The 23888-nt window shown below is 47.4% G+C and overlaps 1 protein-coding gene across 1 annotated transcript in view; it reads right to left on the minus strand.

The window, feature by feature from the left end:
- Nucleotides 1–538: 538 nt before the first annotated feature.
- The window catches only part of pinx1 (PIN2 (TERF1) interacting telomerase inhibitor 1), a 58305-nt gene continuing 34955 nt past the window's right edge, over nucleotides 539–23888 (minus strand). Inside the window, exon 7 of the mRNA XM_045721185.1 lies at nucleotides 539–4051. Within this exon, the coding sequence (XP_045577141.1) occupies nucleotides 3425–4051 (627 nt within the window). The 3' untranslated portion in view covers nucleotides 539–3424. The remainder of the gene's footprint in view (nucleotides 4052–23888) is intronic.

Consider the following 23888-nt stretch of genomic DNA (forward strand, 5'->3'; position numbering starts at 1 on the left):
GAAAAAGTTTGAAGGACACAATTATTATTTCAATTAAAAAAAAAAATAAATTATTATAATATTTATAATTTTGTCAACATCTTGACTATATTTCCTATTCGTTTTGCAACTCATTTCATGTATGTTTTCATGGAAGACATTTCTAAGTGACCCCAAACTTCTGAATGGTAGTGTACATAGACAAATACTGTACAGTTCAACAAGTCACGCCACGCTATAAACACGTGTTTAAACTATTTATATATATATATATTATTTTATTAGCCAACTGAAAGACAACTGATATGGAGGACAATATTGTAGCTGATCAATATAAACATGAGACGAGGCAGTTCATGGATTGATTGATTGATAAGGTGATTGGAGTTGTATCAGGTCTGGTTCAGAGAAATCAGTAGAAACACTACATACGTTAACATATGTATGCACTATTGCAATGACAATGTGGACAGCATGTAGCCCTAGGCTCTGGATGTATTGCATATCAGTGGGCAAAAAGCCAATATAGAAATCCTTCAACAGATAAAAGAAACAGTAGTCATTTGAGTTTGATTTATTGATCAGGAAGACTGACAGGTTGATTTCATCTGATTTAAAAAGAGAACACGTTATTATGATATCAAACACACATCAATTCATTTCTATAAGACCCCCCTGTCCTGTTTTAGAATGGGCCCCCCTGTCCCGTTTTAGAATGGGCCCCCCTGTCCCGTTTTAGAATGGGCCCCCCTGTCCCGTTTTAGAATGGGCCCCCCTGTCCCGTTTTAGAATGGGCCCCCCTGTCCCGTTTTAGAATGGGCCCCCCTGTCCCGTTTTAGAATGGGCCCCCCTGTCCCGTTTTAGAAATGGGCCCCCCGTCCCGTTTTAGAATGGCGCCCCTGTCCCGTTTTAGAATGGCGCCCCTGTCCCGTTTTTAGAATGGCGCCCCTGTCCCGTTTTAGAATGGCGCCCCTGTCCCGTTTTAGAATGGCGTCCCTGTCCCGTTTTAGAATGGCGCCCCTGTCCCGTTTTAGAAATGGGCCCCCTGTCCCGTTTTAGAATGGGCCCCCTGTCCCGTTTTAGAATGGCCCCCCTGTCCCGTTTTAGAATGGCCCCCCTGTCCCGTTTTAGAATGGGCCCCCTTTCCCGTTTTAGAATGGGCCCCCTGTCCCGTTTTAGAATGGGCCCCCTGTCCCGTTTTAGAATGGGCCCCCTGTCCCGTTTTAGAATGGGCCCCCTGTCCCGTTTTAGAATGGCCCCCCTGTCCCGTTTTAGAAATGGGGCCGCTGTCCCGTTTTAGAAATGGGCGCCCTGTCCCGTTTTAGAATAGACTTTAGACTTTAGGGAGACTACAGGGAGCAGAGACTTTAGGGGGCAGAGACTTTAGGGAGACTACAGGGAGACTACAGGGAGCAGAGACTTTAGGGAGACTACAGGGGGCAGAGACTTTAGGGAGACTACACGGGGCAGAGACTTTAGGGAGACTACACGGGGCAGAGACTTTAGGGGGCAGAGACTTTAGGGAGACTACACGGGGCAGAGACTTTAGGGGGCAGAGACTTTAGGGAGACTACACGGGGCAGAGACTTTAGGGGCAGAGACTTTAGGGAGACTACAGGGGGCAGAGACTTTAGGGAGACTACAAGGGGCAGAGACTTTAGGGAGACTACACGGGGCAGAGACTTTAGGGAGACTACACGGGGCAGAGACTTTAGGGAGACTACACGGGGCAGAGACTTTAGGGGGCAGAGACTTTAGGGAGACTACACGGGGCAGAGACTTTAGGGGCAGAGACTTTAGGGAGACTACAGGGGGCAGAGACTTTAGGGAGACTACACGGGGCAGAGACTTTAGGGAGCAGAGACTTTAGGGAGACTACAGGGAGACTACAGGGGGCAGAGACTTTAGGGGGCAGAGACTTTAGGGAGACTACAGGGGGCAGAGATTTTATGGAGACTACAGGGGGCAGAGACTTTAGGGGGCAGAGACTTTAGGGAGACTACAGGGGGCAGAGACTTTAGGGAGACTACAGGGAGCAGAGACTTTAGGGAGACTACAGGGAGCAGAGACTTTAGGGAGACTACAGGGAGCAGAGACTTTAGGGAGACTACAGGGAGCAGAGACTACAGGGAGACTACAGGGAGCAGAGACTACAGGGAGACTACAGGGAGCAGAGACTACAGGGAGACTACAGGGAGCAGAGACTACAGGGAGACTACAGGGGGCAGAGACTTTAGGGAGACTACAGGGGGCAGAGACTTTAGGGAGACTACAGGGAGCAGAGACTTTAGGGAGACTACAGGGAGCAGAGACTTTAGGGAGACTACAGGGAGACTACAGGGGGCAGAGACTTTAGGGAGACTACAGGGGGCAGAGACTTTAGGGAGACTACAGGGAGCAGAGACTTTAGGGAGACTACAGTGGGCAGAGACTTTAGGGAGACTACAGGGAGCAGAGACTTTAGGGAGACTACAGGGAGCAGAGACTTTAGGGAGACTACAGGGAGCAGAGACTTTAGGGAGACTACAGTGGGCAGAGACTTTAGGGAGACTACAGGGAGCAGAGACTTTAGGGAGACTACAGTGGGCAGAGACTTTAGGGAGACTACAGGGAGCAGAGACTTTAGGGAGACTACAGGGAGCAGAGACTTTAGGGAGACTACAGGGAGCAGAGACTTTAGGGAGACTACAGTGGGCAGAGACTTTAGGGAGACTACAGGGAGCAGAGACTTTAGGGAGACTACAGTGGGCAGAGACTTTAGGGAGACTACAGGGAGCAGAGACTTTAGGGAGACTACAGTGGGCAGAGACTTTAGGGAGACTACAGGGAGCAGAGACTTTAGGGAGACTACAGTGGGCAGAGACTTTAGGGAGACTACAGGGAGCAGAGACTTTAGGGAGACTACAGGGAGCAGAGACTTTAGGGAGACTACAGGGAGCAGAGACTTTAGGGAGACTACAGTGGGCAGAGACTTTAGGGAGACTACAGTGGGCAGAGACTTTAGGGAGACTACAGGGAGCAGAGACTACAGGGAGACTACAGTGGGCAGAGACTTTAGGGAGACTACAGTGGGCATCCAGAGAACATAGAGTCACAATGATCATTTTAAAAGTGTATCTCTGGGAAAGCACCAAACTCATCCAGAAACGTAGAACTACCTAGATTATTTCCAGCAGATATTCAGTCCAAACTACCTGATGAGAATATCACTCTGTGCATAGACCCAGTTCTTTCATGTACGACCAGAGGCCTACTGTACTGTAGCACAGAAACCTGAGGACTATTGTGCATCCCAAATGGCGCCCTATTCTCTCTATAGATAGATAGATAGATAGAGATCTATCTATAGTGCACTACTTTATACCAGAGCCATGCGGGGTACTGCACTACAAAGGGATTAGGGTGCCATTTGAGACGCAGCCCAAGAGAAGACGGTTCTAGACTTCTACAAAGAATGTAGATCTATTCTCTTCTTCTTTTTCTTGTCCTTTTTAGATTTCTTCTCTTTTACCACGATCACCTCAACCTCGTCCTCCACGACAACCACCTCCCCCCTCCATTTCTTATTTACAACCTCACACTCTGTTGTTAAGTCTACAATTTGGAGGTCCTGGCAGTTCTGCTCCACGCCAGTGGTGGCGCTGCAGTCTTCAGCCAACACCTCTTTCTCCGCCCTCTTTCTCTTTCTCTTCTTCTCGCGCCCCTCCGACACGGGAGCTACGACACACTCCTCCTTCACCACCACGTCATCCTCTTCCCTCTCTCTCTTTCTCTTCTTCTTCTTCTTCTTCTTCTTTGACGTGAGTTCCTCTGTGTGGTCAGTGGCAAAATCAGCCGGGACTTTCTGCGCATCACTGTTCTCTGGTGATGAGGTTGCAGTGGGAGCCTCGCCACGACCCTTTTTCAGCTGAGCCATCCGCTGGGCAAAGTACTCCTGCATGGAGAGGGTGCTGGTGACTGTCTTGGTGATGACCTCTACATCAGGTTCAGGGGTCGCAACCGTTGTAGCTGGTGCTGTAACTGCCCTGGTCTCCTTCTCGTTCACCCCCTGGGAGTTTGGCCCACTTCTCTCCTACAGAGACATATAGAAACACATTAGAAATGTAAAAGTATGAAAAGTTTATGTCCACATTTGAAAATATAAGACAAGTCCCTTACTGCCTACTACTTTAAATAATCACTGGTATGTCTAATAAATGACTGTGTGCATTTATTTCACAAAAATAACAAAAAATATACTTGTAATAATTTATTTCCCTGAGCCACGTTTTGCCATTAAATGCTCAGGTCTGATTGTGTGAGAGTGTTGATACAAATGTGAAGATATTTACATACACAGCCGTGATTGGCGGATAGGATTGTCTAGACTCTAAAGCAGACTATTTTGACGAGATGAAAATTGTATGAATTGAAGGTTATTTGTTGAAGTAAAAAATACAAATACATTTTAAGGTTGTGTTATTAGATTTGAAAAAGTTTGAATACAACTGTTCTACCAACGACCACCTTTCGTATGCAAATAAAAGATAACTGGTCATTGGTCAGAATAATAAGATTGTGATGTCATGCTCTGGGCCAAAAACAACATCCCACCTGAACAGGCTGAAATTACAAACCTTCTTTCCCCCATCAAAAAGCTCGTACACTAAAAGGGCCTTACAATAATTTCCACAATTTCAGAGTGTTATTTCGACCTCAGTGTGGAAATATATGTATGTTTTTACACAGGAAAAGTGTTTGACTGGCCTGGCCCTTTAAACTGTCAACACCCTCAGTCTCTACATCTCACCTCCACAACCACTGACGGTCAATGAACTAGTCTTCTGTAGATGTCCCAGTGACGTCGTCACGCTGCAGCACTATTGGCCTTTCAGAACGTCTCAACCGGTGTACAAAAAAAACTAACAAAACAAGAGAACCTGGTATCTTAACAGCCGAGTTCCCTGAAGCGTTCGGCTTCTAAAGGGTTCAATTAGAAGACAAGGGGGGGTTTTTGGTGTTGCTAAGGGAGTCTTTGCACCCCGTTTATGGTAGGTGTCAGGCACACCGGTTTGGGCGTGTCAAGAACTGCACCTCTGTTAGGGTTTTCACGCTAAACAGTTTCCCGCGTGTATCAAGAATGGTCCGCGACCTAAAGGACAATACAGCCAATACACCTCTGGCCTGCTGGCCCCCCTACCTCTGAGGAAGCACAGTTCACGCTCAGCCCAGTCAAAACTGTTCGCTGCTCTGGCACCCCAATGGTGGAACAAGCTCCCTCACGACGCCAGGACAGCGGAGTCAATCACCACCTTCCGGAGACACCTGAAACCCCACCTCTTTAAGGAATACCTGGGATAGGATAAAGTAATACTTCTAACCCCCCCCTAAAAGATTTAGATGTACTATTGTAAGGTGGTTGTTCCACTGGATATCATAAGGTGAATGCACCAATTTGTAAGTCGCTCTGGATAAGAGCTTCTGCTAAATGACTTAAATGTTAAATTTGACACAACCGCGAGAAGCATTAGAGTCAACATGGGCCACACTATCCCTGTGGAACGTTTGACACCTTGTAGAAGTCCATGTCCCCGACAAATTGAGGCTGTTCTGGAGGGCAACTCAATATTAGGAAGGTGTTCCTAAATGTTTTGTACACTTAAGAGTAAACTCACGGGGTTCTTGTCCTCTGATATTTAGGGGCAAAATGACATTCCCAGTTCTCATGGCTCTGGAGTCAGCTTCCCTCCCTTACATTAATGTATTCATATACATACATACATTATCTGTGGCTGCATCCCAAATAGCACCCGATTCCCTAAATAGTGTACTTATTTTGACCAGGACCTGGTGCACTATATAGGGTACAAGGCCAGTATGTTTTTTTTTTTCCCTTCGCTCTTTGTTCATACAGCTGGTTAACTTAAGCAATTCGGGAATATTGCAAGATTTACAGATACCTCTTGGTTAGGCCACATGGGATTAAAGCAAGCATTCTACTGGTCATTAATCTCTGTCCTCGACCAACCAGAACAGAGATTACAGTCAATACTATCCCACACAGGGAAAGGGAGGTAGTGTTCTGAGGATGTATACATTGATCCAACGGACAAAAAAAATAAAATGATTCTCTTAATTTTGAACAATGGAATGTTTGATTTTTTGTTGTTGGTATTTTGATATTATGTAAATCAGAATAAGTCCTGAGATGATTAAATATTTTAAGCACTAAACCTCTCACTTAAAGCTTCCCCCAAAAGTTTCACTTCAAACCAAAAATGATTGTCCAGTAGATTACTAAGAAAAGCCGATTTCTTTGATCAAAGTATCTCTTTTTCTCAAAACAGGCAATAAAGAGCTGGTTACAAGTGTTTCAATTTCATCCACCAGAAAATAACAAATATTACAACAAATATTACGGTTAAACTCAAAATGTACTGGTTGATAAAATACCTGTGTTTATGGGAAATATGTTTTATAAAGGTACTTTCTTTTTAAATGATTTTGTAAATTGTATAGTAGAGTGACAGGGCCTTCAGAAAGTATTCAAACCCCTTGATTTATTCCACATTTTGTTGTGTTACAGCCTGAATTCGAAAATTGATTAAATATATGTTTCCCCTCTGCCATTTACACACAATACCCCAATAATGACAAAGTGAGAAAACATTTTTGGGTTGATATTAAAAAATTCACACCCCTTTGTCAATACTTTGTAGAATCAACTTTGGCAGCGATTACAGCTGTGAGTCTTTCTGGGTAAGTCTCTAAGAGCTTTACACACCTGGATTGTATAACATTTGCCAATTATTATTTTCATAATTCTTCAAGCTCTGTCAAATTGGTTGTAGATTTTCAAGTAGATTTAACTCAAAAATGTAACTCGGCCACTCAGGAACATTCACTATCTTCTTGGTAAGAAACTCCAGTGTATATTTGGCCTTGTGTTTTAGGTTATTGTCCTGCTGAAAGGTGAATTCATCTCCCATTGTCTGGTGGAAAGCAAAGTGAACCAGGTTTCCCTCTAGGATTGTGTCCTTGTTTAGCTCCATTCAATGTATTTTTTATCCTGAAAAACTCCCCAGACCTTAATGATTACAAGAATACCCATAACATGATGCAGCCACAACTATGCTTGATAATATGGAGAGTGGTATTTTTTAGTTAGGAAGGACGCCTGTATCTTTGAGGTGACTGAGTGTATTGCGACAACATCCAAAGTGGAATTAATAACTTCACCATGCTTAAAGAGATTAAAATGTCTGCTTTAAAAAAAAAATATATATATTTTTTATCTACCAATAGGTGCCCTTCCTTGCGAGGCATTGGAAAACCTTCCTGGTCTTTGTGGTTGAATCTGTGTTGTGAAATTCACTTCTCGACTGAGGGACCTCACAGATAATTGTATGTGTGTGGGGGTACAGAGAAGAGGTAGTCATTTAAAAAAATCATGTTAAAAACACTGTTATTGCAATGTATTATGTGACTTGTTAAGCAAATTTTTACTCCTGAACTTATTTAGTCTTGCCATAACAAAGGGGTTGAATACTTATTGACTTTTCATTTTTAATTAATTTGTAAACGGTTCGAAAAACCATAATTCCACTTTGACATGATGGGGTATTGTGGGTAGGCCAGGGACACAACAACTACATTTAGTCCATTTTAAATTTAGGCTGTAACAACAACATATAGAAAAGTCAAGGGGTGTGAATATTTTCTCTAGGCACTGCACGTCACACACTGAGCCGTCAGAACTGCACGGCACACACTGAGCCGTCAGAACTGCACGGCACACACTGAGCCGTCAGAACTGCACGGCACACACTGAGCCGTCAGAACTGCACGGCACACACTGAGCCGTCAGAACTGCACGGCACACACTGAGCCGTCAGAACTGCACGGCACACACTGAGCCGTCAGAACTGCACGGCACACACTGAGCCGTCAGAACTGCACGTCACACACTGAGCCGTCAGAACTGCACGGCACACACTGAGCCGTCAGAACTGCACGGCACACACTGAGCCGTCAGAACTGCACGGCACACACTGAGCCGTCAGAACTGCACGGCACACACTGAGCCGTCAGAACTGCACGGCACACACTGAGCCGTCAGAACTGCACGGCACACACTGAGCCGTCAGAACTGCACGTCACACACTGAGCCGTCAGAACTGCACGTCACACACTGAGCCGTCAGAACTGCACGTCACACACTGAGCCGTCAGAACTGCACGTCACACACTGAGCCGTCAGAACTGCACGTCACACACTGAGCCGTCAGAACTGCACGTCACACACTGAGCCGTCAGAACTGCACGTCACACACTGAGCCGTCAGAACTGCACGTCACACACTGAGCCGTCAGAACTGCACGGCACACACTGAGCCGTCAGAACGGCACGTCACACACTGAGCCGTCAGAACTGCATGTCACACATTGAGCCGTCAGAACTGCACGGCACACACTGAGCCGTCAGAACGGCACGTCACACACTGAGCCGTCAGAACTGCACGTCACACACTGAGCCGTCAGAACTGCACGGCACACACTGAGCCGTCAGAACTGCACGGCACACATTGAGCCGTCAGAACGGCACGTCACACACTGAGCCGTCAGAACGGCACGTCACACACTGAGCCGTCAGAACTGCACGGCACACACTGAGCCGTCAGAACTGCACGGCACACACTGAGCCGTCAGAACTGCACGGCACACATTGAGCCGTCAGAACTGCACGGCACACATTGAGCCGTCAGAACTGCACGTCTCACATTGAGCCGTCAGAACTGCACGTCACACATTGAGCCGTCAGAACTGCACGTCACACATTGAGCCGTCAGAACTGCACGTCTCACATTGAGCCATCAGAACGGCACGTCACACACTGAGCCGTCAGAACTGCACGTCACACACTGAGCCGTCAGAACTGCACTTCTCACATTGAGCCGTCAGAACTGCACGGCACACATTGAGCCGTCAGAACTGCACTTCTCACATTGAGCCATCAGAACTGCACTTCTCACATTGAGCCGTCAGAACTGCACTTCTCACATTGAGCCATCAGAACTGCATGGGAAGGTCTGCTCAATCCAAGATGACAACCAATAGATTACAACACTTCCCCAAAAATGGAGGAGGCAGGTGGAAGAGGGAGGAGGCAGGGAACTGGTCTGTATGCCCAATATAAAGGATCAAAACTGGAGGAATAAAAATAGCATAAATAGGAAAGTATACCAGTTTAATTTGAGGACCAGGATGTTGACAGCAGCGCCAAAGTAGCTGGGAAGAGATTCTTGATGTACAGATTACATGGTACGAGTTGATATATAAAACAACACAAGATTCAAGACTTCGTGCTTTTCAGCTTAAAATATTGTACAGATTTCTTGCGCTGAATATTTTGGGAATACAGCCATCACAGCTTTGCAGATTTTGTTGTGAGGATAAAGAGTCAATAGACCATTTGTTCTGGTAATGACCTCAGGTAGCCTGTTTCTGGTCTCAGGTTCAGGAATGGCTGGGTAGTCGTTGGTATTCAGGGAGGGCAGTCGTTAGCACAAATCCCCTTCAATATCCTGTACGACTAACGTCTCAAATCCCCTTCAATATCCTGTACGACTAACGTCTCAAATCCCCTTCTATATCCTGTACGACTAACGTCTCAAACCCCCTTCTATATCCTGTACGACTAACGTCTCAAACCCCCTTCTATATCCTGTACGACTAACGTCTCAAATCCCCTTCTATATCCTGTACGACTAACGTCTCAAATCCCCTTCTATATCCTGTACGACTAACGTCTCAAATCCCCTTCTATATCCTGTACGACTAACGTCTCAAATCCCCTTCTATATCCTGTACGACTAACGTCTCAAATCCCCTTCTATATCCTGTACGACTAACGTCTCAAATCCCCTTCTATATCCTGTACGACTAACGTCTCAAATCCCCTTCTATATCCTGTACGACTAACGTCTCAAATCCCCTTCTATATCCTGTACGACTAACGTCTCAAATCCCCTTCTATATCCTGTACGACTAACGTCTCAAATCCCCTTCTATATCCTGTACGACTAACGTCTCAAATCCCCTTCTATATCCTGTACGACTAACGTCTCAAATCCCCTTCTATATCCTGTACGACTAACGTCTCAAATCCCCTTCTATATCCTGTACGACTAACCTCTCAAACCCCCTTCTATATCCTGTACGACTAACGTCTCAAACCCCCTTCTATATCCTGTACGACTAACGTCTCAAACCCCCTTCTATATCCTGTACGACTAACGTCTCAAATCCCCTTCTATATCCTGTATGACTAACCTCTCAAATCCCCTAAAACGTTTTCTGCCGCCTCAGATCTCTACTGAAACTGGTGTAACTTCTAACAAGGTGTGAGTTAGAAACAACAGAACAGGGCTACAGGTGGGTTAGACACAACAGAACAGGGCTACAGGTGAGTTAGACAACAGAACAGGGCTACAGGTGAGTTAGACACAACAGAACAGGGCTACAGGTGAGTTAGACACAACAGAACAGGGCTACAGGTGAGTTAGACACAACAGAACAGGGCTACAGGTGAGTTAGACACAACAGAACAGGGCTACAGGTGGGTTAGACACAACAGAACAGGGCTACAGGTGAGTTAGACAACAGAACAGGGCTACAGGTGGGTTAGACACAACAGAACAGGGCTACAGGTGAGTTAGACACAACAGAACAGGGCTACAGGTGAGTTAGACAAACAGAACAGGGCTACAGGTGAGTTAGACAACAGAACAGGGCTACAGGTGAGTTAGACAACAGAACAGGGCTACAGGTGAGTTAGACACAACAGAACAGGGCTACAGGTGAGTTAGACACAACAGAACAGGGCTACAGGTGGGTTAGACACAACAGAACAGGGCTACAGGTGGGTTAGACACAACAGAACAGGGCTACAGGTGAGTTAGACACAACAGAACAGGGCTACAGGTGAGTTAGACACAACAGAACAGGGCTACAGGTGAGTTAGACACAACAGAACAGGGCTACAGGTGAGTTAGACACAACAGAACAGGGCTACAGGTGAGTTAGACACAACAGAACAGGGCTACAGGTGAGTTAGACAACAGAACAGGGCTACAGGTGAGTTAGACACAACAGAACAGGGCTACAGGTGAGTTAGACACAACAGAACAGGGCTACAGGTGAGTTAGACACAACAGAACAGGGCTACAGGTGAGTTAGACAACAGAACAGGGCTACAGGTGAGTTAGACACACAGAACAGGGCTACAGGTGAGTTAGACACAACAGAACAGGGCTACAGGTGAGTTAGACACAACAGAACAGGGCTACAGGTGAGTTAGACACAACAGAACAGGGCTACAGGTGAGTTAGACAACAGAACAGGGCTACAGGTGAGTTAGACAACAGAACAGGGCTACAGGTGAGTTAGACAACAGAACAGGGCTACAGGTGAGTTAGACACAACAGAACAGGGCTACAGGTAGGTTAGACACAACAGAACAGGGCTACAGGTGAGTTAGACAACAGAACAGGGCTACAGGTGAGTTAGACAACAGAACAGGGCTACAGGTGAGTTAGACACAACAGAACAGGGCTACAGGTGAGTTAGACAACAGAACAGGGCTACAGGTGAGTTAGACAACAGAACAGGGCTACAAGTGAGGTGCCATTAGGACAAAACTTCCCAACTTCCAGCCCAGAGAAAATCTATACTGTCTGTTACTGGACAATGGTTTCCCTCCTCTCTGGTCTATAGACAGGCTTGGTGTGTGTGTGTGTGTGTGTGTGTGTGTGTGTGTGTGTGACACAGCTGATAGGGTCCAACTACATGGTGTCTACCCGGGATTGGGGGACGATGGCCACCCGGGATTGGCGGACGATGGCCACCCGGGATTGGCGGACGATGGCCACCCGGGATTGGCGGACGATGGCCACCCGGGATTGGGGGACGATGGCCACCCGGGATTGGCGGACGATGGCCACCCGGGATTGGCGGACGATGGCCACCCGGGATTGGCGGACGATGGCTAGCTTAGGGGCCACTTTCAAACTGCCTGTGAGATGACTCTCAGGAGAGAGATGGAGGAGAAAAGGAAAGTCATGACTTGGTGTGTGGCTCTTCTCTCACCACGCCTGGGGACCTCCATTAGGCTCATCTCTGTTATGATAGGAGAAAACTGCTGCGCTGAGCAGACTGGACACACACACACACACAACCCCAAATACAGGAAAACTCCTCCTCCGTCACAACCCAACATTAACAGTGGCAGAGAAAGGCACATCACCAACAGACACCTAGCCTGCAACACCAACAGACACCTAGCCTGCAACACCAACAGACACCTAGCCTGCAACACCAACAGACACCTAGCCTGCAACACCAACAGACACCTAGCCTGCAACACCAACAGACACCTAGCCTGCAACACCAACAGACACCTAGCCTGCAATAGTTGACTTGCAATTGTCAACTCTTTCATGTGTGTGTTCATGAATAAATACTGGATACAGAAGAGCATACAAGAGGGTCTGAGGAGGAGGGTTTTGAAAACAACGCCTACAGCCAACGACCAGCTCCTCCACAGAGCCACAGGAAGAGGATGTGATGTGTGCAGACCTGAGATAAGGCTCCTTCTGCGGAGGAGCAGCCTGGCAGGCTATCAGCCCTCTTCCTGCCCTCTCAGTCTGCTCTCCCCTGGCGAGGCCAGGGAACACTGGGAGGTTCCCAGAGAAAGAGAGAGAGAGAGAGGGGGAGAAGAGTGAGAGTAGGAGAGGGGTAAAGGGACAGCGGGGGGGGGAGAGAGAGGGGGATCTGGGGCTCTGAATGCCTCTCCTTCAAGACATTCCAGCTCTCCCTCTCTCTCTCTCTCTCTCTCTAGCCTCTGAACAGTGAGACATGGCTGCTGAAGACAGGACATTACCGTAGATGCCAAGCCAATTCAGTGTATGAATCAATCAAGCCAAGAATGGATGGAGGTTCAATAGAATGCATTAGCCACCTTTTCACTTGTCCTGTGGTAGACTAGTGTTCTGTCCAGGGGGTGTACTTACAGCGCCTTCGGAGAGTATTCAGACACCTTGACTTTTTCCACAATATTTTACAGCCTTATTCTAAAATAGATTTTTTTTTTAAACAAATCCTCAGCAATCAACACACAATATCCCATAATATGTTTTTTTTGTGCACATTTAGTAAAAATGAAATATATACCTAACTTACATAAGTATTCAGACCCTTTGCTACGAGACTCGAAATTGAGCTCAGGTGCATCCTGTTTCCATTGATCATCCTTGAGATGTTTCTACAACTTGATTGGAGTCCACCTGTGGTAAATTCAATTGATTGGACATGATTTGGAAAGGCACAGGCCTGTCTATATAAGGTCCCACAGTTGACAGTGCATGTCAGAGCAAAAACCAAGCCATGAGGTCGAAGGAATTGTCCGTAGAGCTCCGGGTCAGGATTGTGTCGAGGCACAGATCTGGGGAAGGGTACCAAAACACTTCTGCAGCATTGAAGGTCCCCAAGAAAAGTGGCCTCCATCATTCTTAAATTGAAGAATTTTGGAACCACTAAGACTCTTCCTAGAGCTGGCCGCACGGCCAAACTGAGCAATCGGGGGAGAAGGGTCTTGGTCAGGGAGGTGACCAAGAACCCGATGGTCACTCTGACAGAGCTCCAAGAGTTCCTCTGTGGAGATGGGAGAACCTTCCAGAAGGACAACCATCTCTGCAGCACTCCACCAAATCAGGCCTTTATGGTGGAGTGGCCAGACAATGACAGCCCGATTGGAGTTTGCCAAAAGGCACCTAAAATACTCTCAGACCATGAGAAACAAGATTCTCTGGTCTGATGAAAACAAAAATGACCTATTTGGCCTGAATGCCAACCGTCACGTCTGGAGGAAACCTGGCACCATCCCTACGGGGAAGCATGGTGGCAACATCATGCTGTTGGGATATTTTTCAGCGGCAGGGACTGGGAGTCTAGTCAGCATCAAGGCAAAGATGAAAGGAGCAAAGTGGAGCGAGATCCATGATGAAAAGCTGCTCCAGAGCTCTCAGTACATCAGACTGAGAAGGTTCACCTTCCAACAGGACAACGACCCTAAGCACATAGCCAAGACAAAGCAAGAGTGGCTCCAGGACAAGTCTCAATGTCCTTGAGCCTCAGAGCCCTGACTTGAACCTGATCTAACATCTCTGGTAGAGGTCAACCGATTAATCGGAATGGCCGATTAATTAGGGACGATTTCAAGTTTCATAACAATCGGTATTTTTGGACACCGATTTGCCCATTTTTTTTATACACCTTTATTTAACTAGGCAAGTCGGTTAAGAACACATTCTTATTTTCAATGATGGCCTAGGAACGGTGGGTTAGCTGCCTTGTTCAGGGGCAGAACGACAGATTTTTACCTTGTCAGCTCGGGGATTCGTTTTTGCAACCTTCCGGTTACTAGTCCAACGCTCTAACCACCTGCCTTACATTGCACTCCACGAGGAGCCTGCGTGACAGGCTGACTACCTGCTACGCGAGTGCAGCAAGAAGCCAAGGTAAGTTGCTAGCTAGCATTAAACTTATCTTATGAAAAACAATCAATCAATCTTAACATAATCACTAGTTTATCTAACGTGTCCTGCGTTGCATATAATCGATGCGGTGCCTGTTAATTTGTCATTGAATCACAGCCCACTTCGACAAACGGGTGATAATTTAACAGGCGCATTTGCGAATAAAGCACTGTCGTTGCACCAATGTACCATAAACATCAATGCCTTTCTTTAAAATCAATACACAAGTATATATTTTTAAACCTGCATATTTAGTTAATATTTCCTGCTAACATGAATTTCTTATAACTAGGGAAATTGTGTCACTTCTCTTGCGTTCCGTGCAAGCAGTCAGGGTATATGCAGCAGTTTGGGCCGCCTGGCTCATTGCGAACTGTGTGAAGTCCATTTATTCCTAACAAAGGCCATAATTAATTATGACATAACATTGAAGGTTGTGCAATGTAACAGCAATATTTAGACTTAGGGATGCCATCCGTTAGATAAAATACGGAACGGTTCCGTATTTCACTGAAAGAATAAAAGTTTTGTGTTCGAAATGATAGTTTCTGGATTCGACCATTTTAATGACCAAAGGCTTGTATTTCTGTGTGTTATTATGTTATAATTAAGTCTATGATTTGATAGAGCAGTCTGACTGAGCGGTGGTAGGCACCAGCAGGCTCGTAAGCATTCATTCAAACAGCCCTTTAGTGCGTTTGCCAGCAGCTCTTCGCAATGCTTCAAGCATTGTGCTGTTTATGACTTCAAGCCTATCAACTCCCGAGATTAGGCTGGTGTAACCGATGTGAAATGGCTAGCTAGTTAGCGGGTGCGCGCTAATAGCGTTTCAAACGTCACTCGCTCTGAGACTTGTAGTAGTTGTTTCCCTTGCTCTGCATGGGTAATGCTGCTTCGAGGGTGGCTGTTGTCGATGTGTTCCTGGTTCAAGCCCAGGTAGGAGCGAGGAGAGGGACGGAAGCTATACTGTTATACTGGCAATACTAAAGTGCCTATAAGAAAATCCAATAGTCAAAGGTATATGAAATACAAATCGTATAGAGAGAAATAGTCCTATAATAACTACAACCTAAAACTTCTTACCTGGGAATATTGGAGACTCATGTTAAAAGGAACCACCAGCTTTCACATGTTCTCATGTTCTGAGCGAGGAACTTAAACGTTAGCTTTTTTACATGGCACATATTGCACTTTTACTTTCTTCTCCAACACTTTGTTTTTGCATTATTTAAACCAAATTGAACATGTTTCATTACTTATGAGGCTAAATTGATTTTATTGATGTATTATATTAAGTTAAAATAAGTGTTCATTCAGTATTGTTGTAATTGTCATTATTACAAATAAATTAATCAAAAACAAATTGGCCGATTAATCGGTATCGGCTTTTTTTGGTCCTCCAATAATCGGTATCGGTATCAGCGTTGAAAAAAATCATAAAAATCGGTCGACCTCTAATCTCTGGAGACCTGAAAATAGCTGTGCAGCGACGCTCCCCATCCAACACGACAGAGATTGAGAGGACCTGCAGAGAAGAATGAGAGAAACTCCCAAAACATATGTGTGCCAAGATTGTAGTGTCATACTCAAGAAGACTCAATGCTGTAATTGCTGCCAAAGGTGCTTCAACAAAGTACTGAGAAAAGGGACTGAATACTTATGTAAATGTGATATTTCAATTTTTTTCCTTCATCATTATGGGGCATTGTGTGTAGATTGATGTGGGGGAAAAAAACAACATTTTAATCCATTTTAGAATAGGTCTGCAACCGAACAAAATTTTGGTAAAAAAAAATTACAAAAAAAAAAAATGGTTCTCCTCCTGCCTTTTTCACCCTCCTGCCTTCTCCCCTCATGCCCTCTCCTCACTCTTCCCCCTACCCCCTCCTGCCTTCTTCCCTCCTGCCTCCTCCTGCCCTCTTCCCCCCTGCCCTCTCCTGCCTTCTTCCCCCCCTGCGCCCTCCTGCCTCCCCCGCCAACTCTGCCTCCTCCACCTTCCCTCACCACAAGATAAATCACATGCTCTTGCTTCTGGTATCATAGAGGACTTCTGGTCACTTCTAAATGAAGGTTCGTTGGCAGCGCTGCTGTAATGTAGCTTCCAGTGTTTCCCCATCCTCCCGTCTCTCACCCACCCCAATACTCCCTGTGCTTTTCAGCAGGCAAGCAGTGCCCCTGGCCATCCCCCCCCCCCCCACCTCCTCCCCCAGCCCCCTCCGTGCCCCTCCACTACCAAGACCACCACCCCACAGCCTCTCTCTTCTCTGTCCACCTCCCCAGCCTGGTTGATTTATCTCTCCTGCTCCTCCAGCCACTCCGCCAGGCCCCCACCCTACCTGGCCCCCAGCCAGTCCCGGTCCCGGCCACTACGTAAGCGTGAAATAGCCGACGAGGCTACAACAACTCCAGTGGTTCCAACGGGCCCCGGCTACAGAGCCACACGGCATTAGCTGGAGTAAACCTTCCTGCCGCTGTCGTCGCCTGGCGACCGGTGAAAAATGTCCTGTGATTGGCTAATTAATCAGTCAAAAGGGGAGCGATGCGGCCTGTTACTGGTGGGACCGGAGCGGGTGCCCGCAGAGGGCCTGCTGATAAATAGTCTCCCTGCCGATTCATACATCAACAAAAAAGTTAAGTCATTTTTCTAAAGCCCAAGGCTGGCTGTGAAAGGGAAGGGAGAGGTATCGCCGCCAAATCACAGTTTTCATTTCTCTCTTTCGCTCACTTTATAGATCTTTTTTTGTTGATTGTGGGAAAAAGGGGCTTCTCTACTCGACAGACAATTTTGTTTTGAAAATGTCTCACTTTTTGAATCTTGTGTCATTTTTCTCTTTGTAGAGAGCGCTCTCCTTTTTGCTTAGCCTAGACTTGGACTAAAAAGTCTGCTGAATGGAAAATCTCCAGAATTTCATCTATGTTCGGGAAACCGGCCCCGTGTAGTTCATGCAGATTAGGAGCAGCAGGTAGCCTAGTGGTTAGAGGCAGGTAGCCTAGTGGTTAGAGGCAGGTAGCCTAGTGGTTAGAGGCAGGTAGCCTAGTGGTTAGAGGCAGGTAGCCTAGTGGCTAGAGGCAGGTAGCCTAGTGGTTAGAGCATTGGGCTAGTAACCAGCAGGTAGCCTAGTGGTTGGAGCGTTGGGCTAGTAACCAGCAGGTAGCCTAGTGGCTAGAGGCAGGTAGACTAGTGGCTAGAGGCAGGTAGCCTAGTGGTTAGAGGCAGGTAGCCTAGTGGCTAGAGGCAGGTAGCCTAGTGGTTAGAGGCCAGTAGCCTAGTGGCTAGAGGCAGGTAGCCTAGTGATTAGAGGCAGGTAGCCTAGTGGCTAGAGGCAGGTAGCCTAGTGATTAGAGGCAGGTAGCCTAGTGGCTAGAGCATTGGGCTAGTAACCAGCAGGTAGCCTAGTGGTTAGAGGCAGGTAGCCTAGTGGCTAGAGGCAGGTAGCCTAGTGGCTAGAGGCAGGTAGCCTAGTGGTTAGAGGCAGGTAGCCTAGTGGTTAGAGGCAGTTAGCCTAGTGGCTAGAGCGTTGGGCTAGTAACCAGCAGGTAGGCTAGTGGTTAGAGGCAGGTAGCCTAGTGGCTAGAGGCAGGTAGCCTAGTGGTTAGAGGCAGGTAGCCTAGTGGCTAGAGGCAGGTAGCCTAGTGGTTAGAGGCCAGTAGCCTAGTGGCTAGAGGCAGGTAGCCTAGTGGTTAGAGGCCGGTAGCCTAGTGGCTAGAGGCAGGTAGCCTAGTGATTAGAGGCAGGTAGCCTAGTGGCTAGAGGCAGGTAGCCTAGTGATTAGAGGCAGGTAGCCTAGTGGCTAGAGCATTGGGCTAGTAACCAGCAGGTAGCCTAGTGGTTAGAGGCAGGTAGCCTAGTGGCTAGAGGCAGGTAGCCTAGTGGCTAGAGGCAGGTAGCCTAGTGGCTAGAGGCAGGTAGCCTAGTGGTTAGAGGCAGGTAGCCTAGTGGTTAGAGGCAGTTAGCCTAGTGGCTAGAGCGTTGGGCTAGTAACCAGCAGGTAGGCTAGTGGTTAGAGGCAGGTAGCCTAGTGGTTAGAGGCAGGTAGCCTAGTGGTTAGAGGCAGGTAGCCTAGTGGTTAGAGGCAGGTAGCCTAGTGGCTAGAGGCAGGTAGCCTAGTGATTAGAGGCAGAGGCAGGTAGCCTCGTGGTTAGAGGCAGGTAGCCTCGTGGCTAGAGGCAGGTAGCCTAGTGGTTAGAGACAGAGGCAGGTAGCCTAGTGGTTAGAGGCAGGTAGCCTAGTGGTTAGAGGCAGGTAGCCCAGTGGTTAGAGGCAGGTAGCCTAGTGGTTAGAGGCAGGTAGCCTAGTGGTTAGAGGCAGGTAGCCTAGTGGTTAGAGGCAGGTAGCCTAGTGGTTAGAGCATTGGGCTAGTAACCAGCAGGTAGCCTAGTGGTTGGAGCGTTGGGCTAGTAACCAGCAGGTAGCCTAGTGGTTAGAGGCAGGTAGCCTAGTGGTTAGAGCATTGGGCTAGTAACCAGCAGGTAGCCTAGTGGTTGGAGCGTTGGGCTAGTAACCAGCAGGTAGCCTAGTGGCTAGAGGCAGGTAGCCTAGTGGCTAGAGGCAGGTAGCCTAGTGGTTAGAGGCCAGTAGCCTAGTGGTTAGAGGCCGGTAGCCTAGTGGCTAGAGGCAGGTAGCCTAGTGATTAGAGGCAGGTAGCCTAGTGGCTAGAGCATTGGGCTAGTAACCAGCAGGTAGCCTAGTGGTTAGAGGCAGGTAGCCTAGTGGTTAGAGGCAGGTAGCCTAGTGGCTAGAGCGTTGGGCTAGTAACCAGCAGGTAGGCTAGTGGTTAGAGGCAGGTAGCCTAGTGGTTAGAGGCAGGTAGCCTAGTGGTTAGAGGCAGGTAGCCTAGTGGTTAGAGGCAGGTAGCCTAGTGGCTAGAGGCAGGTAGCCTAGTGGTTAGAGGCAGAGGCAGGTAGCCTAGTGGCTAGAGGCAGGTAGCCTAGTGGTTAGAGGCAGAGGCAGGTAGCCTAGTGGTTAGAGGCAGGTAGCCTAGTGGTTAGAGGCAGGTAGCCTAGTGGTTAGAGGCAGGTAGCCTAGTGGCTAGAGGCAGGTAGCCTAGTGGCTAGAGGCAGGTAGCCTAGTGGCTAGAGGCAGGTAGCCTAGTGGTTAGAGGCAGAGGCAGGTAGCCTAGTGGTTAGAGGCAGAGGCAGGTAGCCTAGTGGTTAGAGGCAGGTAGCCTAGTTGTTAGAGGCAGGTAGCCTAGTGGTTAGAGGCAGGTAGCCTAGTGGTTAGAGGCAGGTAGCCTAGTGGTTAGAGGCAGGTAGCCTAGTGGCTAGAGGCAGGTAGCCTAGTGGCTAGAGGCAGGTAGCCTAGTGGTTAGAGGCAGGTAGCCTAGTGGTTAGAGGCAGAGGCAGGTAGCCTAGTGGTTAGAGGCAGAGGCAGGTAGCCTAGTGGTTAGAGGCAGGTAGCCTAGTGGTTAGAGGCAGGTAGCCTAGTGGTTAGAGGCAGGTAGCCTAGTGGTTAGAGCATTGGGCTAGTAACCAGCAGGTAGCCTAGTGGTTAGAGCGTTGGACTAGTAACCAGCAGGTAGCCTAGTGGTTAGAGCGTTGGGCTATTTACCAGCAGGTAGCCTAGTAGTTAGAGCGTTGGGCTAGTAACCAGCAGGTAGCCTAGTGGTTAGAGCGTTGGGCTAGTAACCAGCAGGTAGCCTAGTGGTTAGAGCGTTGAGCAAGTAACCAGCAGGTAGCCTAGTGGTTAGAGCACTGGGCTAGTAACCATCAGGTAGCCTAGTGGTTAGAGCGTTGGGCCAGTAACCAGCAGGTAGCCTAGTGGTTAGAGCGTTGGACTAGTAACCAGCAGGTAGCCTAGTGGTTAGAGCGTTGGACTAGTAACCAGCAGGTAGCCTAGTGGTTAGAGCGTTGGACTAGTAACCAGCAGGTAGCCTAGTGGTTAGAGCGTTGGACTAGTAACCAGCAGGTAGCCTAGTGGTTAGAGCGTTGGACTAGTAACCAGCAGGTAGCCTAGTGGTTAGAGCGTTGGACTAGTAACCAGCAGGTAGCCTAGTGGTTAGTGCGTTGGACTAGTAACCAGCAGGTAGCCTAGTGGTTAGAGCGTTGGACTAGTAACCAGCAGGTAGCCTAGTGGTTAGAGCGTTGGACTAGTAACCAGCAGGTAGCCTAGTGGTTAGAGCGTTGGACTGTTAACCAGCAGGTAGCCTAGTGGTTAGAGCGTTGGACTAGTAACCAGCAGGTAGCCTAGTGGTTAGAGTGTTGGACTAGTAACCAGCAGGTAGCCTAGTGGTTAGAGTGTTGGACTAGTAACCAGCAGGTAGCCTAGTGGTTAGAACGTTGGACTAGTAACCAGCAGCTAGCCTAGTGGTTAGAGCGTTGGACTAGTAACCAGCAGGTAGCCTAGTGGTTAGAACGTTGGACTAGTAACCAGCAGGTAGCCTAGTGGTTAGAGCGTTGGACTAGTAACCAGCAGGTAGCCTAGTGGTTAGAGCGTTGGACTGTTAACCAGCAGGTAGCCTAGTGGTTAGAGCGTTGGACTAGTAACCAGCAGGTAGCCTAGTGGTTAGAGTGTTGGACTAGTAACCAGCAGGTAGCCTAGTGGTTAGAGTGTTGGACTAGTAACCAGCAGGTAGCCTAGTGGTTAGAGTGTTGGACTAGTAACCAGCAGGTAGCCTAGTGGTTAGAGTGTTGGACTAGTAACCAGCAGGTAGCCTAGTGGTTAGAGTGTTGGACTAGTAACTAAAAGGTTGCTAGATCGAATCCCTGAGCTGACAAGGTAAAAATCTGTCGTTCTGCCCCTGAACAAGGCAGTTAACCCACTGTTCCCCTGAACAAGGCAGTTAACCCACTGTTCCCCTGAACAAGGCAGTTAACCCACTGTTCCCCTGAACAAGGCAGTTAACCCACTGTTCCCCTGAACAAGGCAGTTAACCCACTGTTCCCCGGTAGGCTGTCATTGTAAATACGAATTTTTCTTTCACTGACTAGTTAAATAAAGGTTAAATCAAATAAAAATGTCTGGGATGTGTTTAAGCTGCCTTTTGACTGTTGTTGACCTACCTGCAGGTATCTTACAGAGCCGTTGGTTGTTTCAGCATGGTGGGTAAACAGTACACCCCCATAGGGTCATGAATAACACAAAGAAACCCCACTGCTCTGTCTGAATTCATTTCAATACAAATGAGGGTTATAGAGTCTTGGCTAGGCGCCTGTATTCCAATATTCATTCTGGCCTTGTTTTCCTCAATCAGAAAACTCCTCCAGCATTATAGGAATTGTTTATATATATGTATATATATATATATATGGTTGATGTTTTTTTTTGGGTTGATGGCAACCCCAAAAATTAAAATAAATGAATCAAGATTGTTGGACTTTGAAATGGCAAACCCATCCATCATTTTGGACTGATCTGAATTTTGGGGGGTAAACGACTACCTGGCATTATCAACGTTTTATCATCATGTAACAGAATATAGAATGCTCACGGTCGACGGTGATGAATAAGTGTAGCGGTTAGTTAGTGAGTAGGCTGGCTGCGTTCATTGGCCAACTAGGTTCCAGCCAGACGGCCGGTACGGAGTACTTCTCTTGGGGTTGAGTCGACCTCCCTGCCCTCTCCCACTTCTAAATCCACCACAAAGAGGCCAGGCTCCAGCCCGATCGCAGGTCACCCGTTGGCTGGTTATTCTGCCCACGCCCGTCCACATGAAGGATCACTCGTCAGTGTGTGTGGGGGGGGGGTCCCTGGTGACGTTGACTTAAGAAATAAGGAGGATAAGGACTGGATGGTGAAGGGGTGGGTGGGGCAGAGCAGAGCAGGTTGGGGGCTCAGGGACTACGGGCAGAGCAGGTTGGGGGTTTAGGGACTACGGGCAGAGCGGAGCAGGGTATTTGTGGGCATTTGGCAGATGCTGGCGGTGTGGCAAGCAGGGCGTCTGGGAGCGGACAGGCGGAGTCCACAGAGACGCAGAGAGCTTGAAAACATCGCTGACGACGCAGAAGCCTTTGTCTTTTTCATCCAATACAAAACATGTGATTCGTCTACAGCAGAACTACCCAGAGTCTTCCACTACAGTCTACAGCAGAACTACCCAGAGTCATCCACTACAGTCTACAGCAGAACTACCACTACAGTCTACAGCAGAACTACCACTACAGTCTACAGCAGAACTACCACTACAGTCTACAGCAGAACTACCCAGAGTCTTCCACTACAGTCTACAGCAGAACTACCACTACAGTCTACAGCAGAACTACCCAGAGTCTTCCACTACAGTCTACAGCAGAAATACCCAGAGTCTTCCACTACAGTCTACAGCAGAACTACCCAGTCTACCACTACAGTCTACAGCAGAACTACCCAGAGTATTCCACTACAGTCTACAGCAGAACTACCCAGAGTCTTCCACTACAGTCTACAGCAAAACTACCACTACAGTCTACAGCAGAACTACCACTACAGTCTACAGCAGAACTACCACTAGTCTACAGCAGAACTACCCAGAGTCTTCCACTACAGTCTACAGCAGAACTACCACTACAGTCTACAGCAGAACTACCCAGAGTCATCCACTACAGTCTACAGCAGAAGTACCCAGAGTCTTCCACTACAGTCTACAGCAGAACTACCACTACAGTCTACAGCAGAACTACCACTACAGTCTACAGCAGAACTACCACTACAGTCTACAGCAGAACTACCACTACAGTCTACAGCAGAACTACCCAGTCTTCCACTACAGTCTACAGCAGAACTACCACTACAGTCTACAGCAGAACTACCCAGTCTTCCACTACAGTCTACAGCAGAACTACCCAGAGTCTTCCACTACAGTCTCCAGCAGAACTACCACTACAGTCTACAGCAGAACTACCACTACAGTCTACAGCAGAACTACCCAGAGTCTTCCACTACAGTCTACAGCTGAGAGTGACTGGTAGCAGGAATATAGAAATACTAATGGTAATATATACATGGAAATAGGGCTGAGAGTGACTGGTAGCAGGAATATAGAAATACTAATGGTAATTTATACATGGAAATAGGGCTGAGAGTGACTGGTAGCAGGAATATAGAAATACTAATGGTAATTTATACATGGAAATAGGGCTGAGAGTGACTGGTAGCAGGAATATAGAAATACTAATGGTAATTTATACATGGAAATAGGGCTGAGAGTGACTGGTAGCAGGAATATAGAAATACTAATGGTAATTTATACATGGAAATAGGGCTGAGAGTGACTGGTAGCAGGAATATAGAAATACTAATGGTAATTTATACATGGAAATAGGGCTGAGAGTGACTGGTAGCAGGAATATAGAAATACTAATGGTAATTTATACATGGAAATAGGGCTGAGAGTGACTGGTAGCAGGAATATAGAAATACTAAT

Source organism: Salmo salar, chromosome ssa06 (assembly GCF_905237065.1).
Source record: "Salmo salar chromosome ssa06, Ssal_v3.1, whole genome shotgun sequence".
In the NCBI taxonomy this organism is placed as follows: Eukaryota; Metazoa; Chordata; class Actinopteri; order Salmoniformes; family Salmonidae; genus Salmo; species Salmo salar.